The 5,651-nt window shown below is 39.1% G+C and overlaps 2 protein-coding genes across 2 annotated transcripts in view; both read left to right on the top strand.

Moving 5' to 3' along the window:
* Positions 1-1,021, top strand: part of dmc1 (DNA meiotic recombinase 1) — a 3,767-nt gene extending 2,746 nt beyond the window's left edge. Inside the window, exons 12-13 of the mRNA XM_008314753.2 lie at positions 71-194; positions 440-1,021. Coding sequence (XP_008312975.1) covers positions 71-194; positions 440-509 — 194 coding nt within the window. The 3' untranslated portion in view covers positions 510-1,021. The remainder of the gene's footprint in view (positions 1-70; positions 195-439) is intronic.
* A 416-nt stretch (positions 1,022-1,437) lies between these two features.
* Positions 1,438-5,651, top strand: part of gspt1 (G1 to S phase transition 1) — a 9,159-nt gene continuing 4,945 nt past the window's right edge. The window contains exons 1-5 of the mRNA XM_008314754.3: positions 1,438-1,951; positions 2,254-2,298; positions 4,723-4,986; positions 5,073-5,106; positions 5,618-5,651. The exon at positions 5,618-5,651 is cut by the window's right edge and continues 44 nt beyond it. Coding sequence (XP_008312976.1) covers positions 1,756-1,951; positions 2,254-2,298; positions 4,723-4,986; positions 5,073-5,106; positions 5,618-5,651 — 573 coding nt within the window. The 5' untranslated portion in view covers positions 1,438-1,755. The remainder of the gene's footprint in view (positions 1,952-2,253; positions 2,299-4,722; positions 4,987-5,072; positions 5,107-5,617) is intronic.

The following is a 5,651-nucleotide window of genomic DNA, read 5'->3' as shown; positions in this document are numbered from 1 at the left end:
CTCACTCATATTAAGTTGTTGTAGTTTAAAGTTTGGCTTGATTTAAAAAAAAAATCATATATATTTGTTATTCTAAGGTTTCAGGCAGATCCTAAGAAGCCTATTGGCGGACACATCCTGGCACATGCCTCCACCACACGGATCAGTCTGAGGAAAGGACGTGGAGAGATGAGGATTGCCAAAATATTTGACAGGTAGATACCACCTCAATTGTAAATGTGTGGTGTGTTAAATGTCAGAATATTTAAGTGATATTTGGCCAAAGACGATAGTAGGGTTAACTATGATTCTTGTTTTTGTTTGCTGCTTTATTTTAGTACTTACTGTATTTTATTTTATCATTGTTCATTAAGAGGTGAACATTTTTACTTTCAAAGACTATTTTCTGGCCCTGAACTTTTAGTAATCCCCAGTGTATCCCTTGTGTTATTTCCTCAAGTCCTGAAATGCCAGAGAACGAAGCTACCTTTGCCATCTCTAACGGAGGAGTCACTGATGCCAAAGAGTGAAACATGAAGAGAAGAGACAAGACAAGAGGAGCAGAAGAAAAGTAGGAATTTGAGTAGTTCCCTGTTCCATCTACTTAACAGTTAAGTCATGTTTGATGTAAGTTATTTATCCAGTTCAATGTGTTTCAGAGTTGTCTTTATAAACTATTACAGCTAAGTTTGTGATTTTTTTTTTCACATAGAACCAGGAGATATTAGTACCAGGAACTGTTCTGAAGAAACTAAATGAAAAAAAGTAATGACTGACAGAATGAAGAGAGTAAGACTAACAGAATAGGAGGTAAAAATGAACTTTAACAGTTGGCAGTTGGACAATATGAGTAGAGGTGGGCTTTATCAAATGGATGTAGAAATGTAGCAGGACATATGTTAGAATACTGGTTAAAGCCCAAATAACATTTAGTATGTTTACTGTGACCTATAGTAAATTATATATTTTATTATGACCATCTCCATGTAGCAGAATTACTGTTAGTTACCTACTTTCTAAGAACAAGATTCATTAAAAAATCTGCATATTTTTAAGAAGAAGACATAGACATTTTTGAAACATTTTGAAAATTTGAAACAGCTCTGATTGTGCAATGTGCATGAAATAAATAGGGTAATAATTTTTACAGTATAATTATAATGATTAATAATATAATAACTTACAGAATTTTACAGTATAATAAAAAAATGATACATATTTACTTTTATAATTACTTTTTTACTTTCCAAAAACGAGTAGAAATAAACAAAAGGCTTTACACTTTTCTATTTACTTATTTAAATACTACATTAAATTATTAACAGTGTTACCTTTAGTGTTACCTTTCTTAATTACCTTTAAAGGCGTAGCAGTTTTTAACCGACACCAGATGGCAGTAGCGGTGGACACACGTGGAAGCCAACGGCCGTTAAAACGCTAAGAAGAAGAGAAACAGGAAGCGTAGGACCAGGAGGAAGAAGAGAAGAAGAATAAATGTGACTGGATAACGTGGACTATAGAGTTAACACTAAGCAGGTGCTGGCCTCTAGCGGCGTTTACACAACGTGCGGCGGCTGAACACCACTTCACGTCGGCTACGGGATCCATATGCGTGCTCGAGCAAAGCTTAACAAAGCGATGGGGACTTGAGCAAACGTGCTGCTAAGAAGAGTCTGAATCACACCAGCAACTAGATACGCTTGAAAACACAACCGTAGTGTTCGACAGCCGCTTAATCGGTGACGGAAAACTTGTCAACTCCGTGGAAAAAAAGCGATGGACCCGAGAGACACAGCCCCGGATTCGTGGGAGCTGGAGGATGATACCGAGGCCACGGCTACCGCGGCGGGGCTGCCAAGCGCCTTCGCCGCTCTGAACGTGAACGCCAAGCCGTTCGTGCCCAACATCAACGCCCCGGTGTTCGTGCCGAGCTTCCTTCAGGGCAGCGCCGCGGAAACACCGGCATCTGACGGTGAGAATTTGAACGACGGACACTTGACTGGAAGTTAGCTTAACTCGCTCGCTAGCTAGCCCACATGCTAAACCCGCTAAGTTAGTTAGCTGCTTCCTGTGAGCGAGTCCAGCAGTAGCTGTGTGATCTCATAACTGATCAACAAGTCGGCTCCACCGAGGGCCATGTGCTGCTAGCATGTTAAAGCCACGTACAGTTTGTATAAATCTGTCACATCCGCGGCGTTGAATACGATGTGTCGCTATTGTAGACATATTTCTAAAAGTTTTTGACACGCCATGCCTCTCCTTCTCTCCTCTAAGGTGCCCCTGAACCAGCGGCCAGCATGGAGGTGGCAGAAACAGCCGGTATGGATCCACACTCTGCTGCAGGCTCGGTTGCTCAACCTATATTACATTACAAATCTGGTCGTGCCAGGCTAGATTTTCATCCACATGGCAGTGGTTTCAGGCTCAAGTGTTCAGATTGGCCAAAAGCCACGCGAGGTGTTAGATAAGGGTTGAGAGAACAACCTCCAAATCTGTCATTGTAGTATAAAGTTTTAAGGCAGAGAATATTAAAGTCAAAGAAACCAACTATGTTTCTATTCAGTTATAGTTGAAAAAAGTATTGAAGTTTAATCTCAGTATACAGTTAGAATTGAAACGAGATATACCCCCAGCAGTCAACCTGAAGAAAAGCTTTTTGTTTTACTGTGTAGCAGTTAAGTAAAATCTATGGTTATTTAAAGGGACATACAAGACAAATGGCTTTGTTTCTCAGAGATTACATTTTTTAATTAATATAGTAATTGTCATTGCACATAATCATAAACAACACCAATGTTCCTCTGCATTTAACTCGGCCACACATTCCTGGGCCACAGTGATCACTGAAAGCACCCAACCGAGGTGGGATTTAATTCTGGATCCTCTGATTGCCAACCCCTTCCTCTCCTACTAGCGTCATCTTTGACGAGACATTTGTTTGCCAAAGATAATGAAATGGGTGGGAGAAAAAGGAAAAGAATGACACACTATACACCACTATCTTATTAATGGATATCTGTATAGCTGCCGATGGATTTGTTTTTTCTTTCTTTTCTGGAGGACATTCAAACCAGTGTCTGGAAGGTGTTAGGATGCATAGGAGTATTTAATGAATGAATGAATTAAATCCATCACTCAATAAAGATGGCAAATATTTACAGAAATATACTGTTATTTTACTACATATCAGAGTATCTGATATTACCACATTCCATACTCACCAGAACAGGAGGTTCCATCAGCCAGTACTTTTTTTGTTCTACTGTCTGACATTACATTAAAACTTAAAAAAAATATAAAACTAACTATTAAATCCTACCATTCAGTTCTATAGATAGTGCATTACTGTTACTGAATGTTGTCATTATCACAACCAACCCACCTTTGTACAGCCCTGTCCACAAACCACACAAAAAAAGAAATGTGTGTGTATATATATATATATATAACAGCTCCACCTGTCGACTGAGTTCTTGTATAAGGAGTTTATCTGACGAGCCTCAGTTTAATCTGCAGTTCAAATGTTTACCTCATCATCATTGTGTTTGAGCAGCTCGTTGGTCTGAGTTGTGGCTCAATAAATATGTTACTATTTAAGAGAGAGAGGTAAGACATTTTTTTCTTAGTTTTATTCAGAAATCTAAGCTCTGGATATTTTGTTTCCTGCTCTTTATATGGAACTGATTTCTTGCTCCACTGTTGTGGCGATGTTCTCTTCTCATCCCTTCACATCTCTCTGAAGACGCACTGTGATTTCACCGTGACCAGTTTGTCCTCGATGTCTGAGTTTCAGCAGTTTTTCTCACAGGCTGATTAGAAATGATGAGAAGAAAATGGTCCTTGTGATCCTCTGTATAATTTCTTTGTTACATAGTGGGAGGATTATTCTCTGTTCTGCAACGAACAGAGCACAAACGTATTCAGTGTGCTCCTGTTACAAGGTCTTACTTGTGTTATTGAGTTTTGTTCCTTGACTTTGAGGAGTTGTGTAGAGTAGACGAAGGGTGGAGGGGGAACGACTTCTAACTGGTGAACTTTGTAACTCTAGTTCCTAACCATAAATGCATTCATAGACACTATAAACATGACATCACCTGTGACACCATTTCACGTACAGTATGTAAAAAGCTTAGGTTCAGTAAGACTCCATGTATAAGGAAATTAAGTAGCTCTCTTCATATTTGTCTTACACATGTATGTAAAGTTAAAAGTAACACAGCCTATACCTTATGTATGTAAAAATCAGAATTATGAAGTACACTAGAGATATTTCCTATTAACCCTATAAAACCATTTTTATCATTTAACCAGTTGCGACACTGAAAGAAAGAACTGTCTCAAATGTTGTATGTTTTCAAAATGTTGGGCAAAATTTGTTTTATTTCTAAACCTTGTGAGCAAAAAGTTGCCAAAAACACCCAACTTGTGAAATGATAAACAAAAAATGTATACTCCATAAATACTCGGATTCAGAATTTTGGGTTAATTCAGATTGTTTCCCATATGACCTGATGTCAGATTTGGCGGGTGGAGGACTGCAGTGAGTGAAGTTGATCTGGTGTGTTCTTCTGTTCTGATTTCTGTTGAGAACAAATAACTAAAGAGAAATCTCCTCACTTAAATTCAGTCCAGTACTTAAAGTAAAGAAGTTTTAGTTTAGTCAGTGGCTCTGAATCGACTGTGGCGCTCTGTTTCAAACGTCACAGCCGTAGAGTTGACGCTCTGGCTCCTGTTTCCTTCCAGCCCCGGTGGAGAACGGAAGCACTGAGGCCGACATGACCACTGAGGAGGAGACGTGGGAGCAGAAGGAGGAGCCCGGAGGAGGTGGCGGTGGTGGAGGACAGGGTGAACAGGGGGCAGGAGGTGCCGTTGAGGAAGGCGCCCCGAAGGAGGAGGAGGAGATGATGGAAGAGGAAGAGGAGGAAGTGCCTGTACCTAAGATAACTCCAATAATGCCCGATGCCCCTAAGAAAGAACACGTGAACGTGGTGTTCATCGGTCACGTCGGTGCGTCTGGTGGTCTTGTCTTTAAATTTAATCTAAAAAATATGATCGATTCTTTTATTCAACAAAATCTTCTCTCTTTGTACCAGATGCTGGAAAATCAACCATTGGAGGGCAGATCATGTGAGTCACTTTTTTTATTTAATCAGGTTTTATCACTGTTCTGACTCATCAAAAGATGTTCTGGACTGGAGTATTTATAATGTATGGATTGCTCCCTCTTGTGATTTTGTGTGCCTGTAAATTACACAGGTAAAGTACATTATAGGTAGTTCTTATTACACACATTTAAAATAAAAGTTACAGCAGCTGTTTGTAATTAAACATGTTTAGTAAAATAGTACACAGAGATGATGATTCTTTTTACACATATGTAGCGTAAAACACATTGCTTTTTTATAACATTTTAAAAATGTTCAAAATAGCTGTTATTACACACATGAACTAAACATACAGTTCTGCTAAGTATGTCAGAGCTATTTCCTGTAACCTGAATTTTGAAGTACTACACAGTTATTTGATGTTGAACACATGTAAAATACACAATTCCAAACAGAGAAGGACTGTTGTGCTGTGGGAAATTTCCCAAAACAAAGCAAATCTAACAGTGCTTGTTACTTTTCCTTCTCCTCAGGTATCTAACTGGAATGGTGGATAAAAGAACCCTG

This window comes from Cynoglossus semilaevis, chromosome 8 (genome assembly GCF_000523025.1).
Source record: "Cynoglossus semilaevis isolate Cse_v1.0 chromosome 8, Cse_v1.0, whole genome shotgun sequence".
Taxonomy (NCBI): domain Eukaryota; kingdom Metazoa; phylum Chordata; class Actinopteri; order Pleuronectiformes; family Cynoglossidae; genus Cynoglossus; species Cynoglossus semilaevis.
Note: the sequence above shows the minus strand (reverse complement) of the source record. Positions and strands in the feature narration are given on the sequence as shown.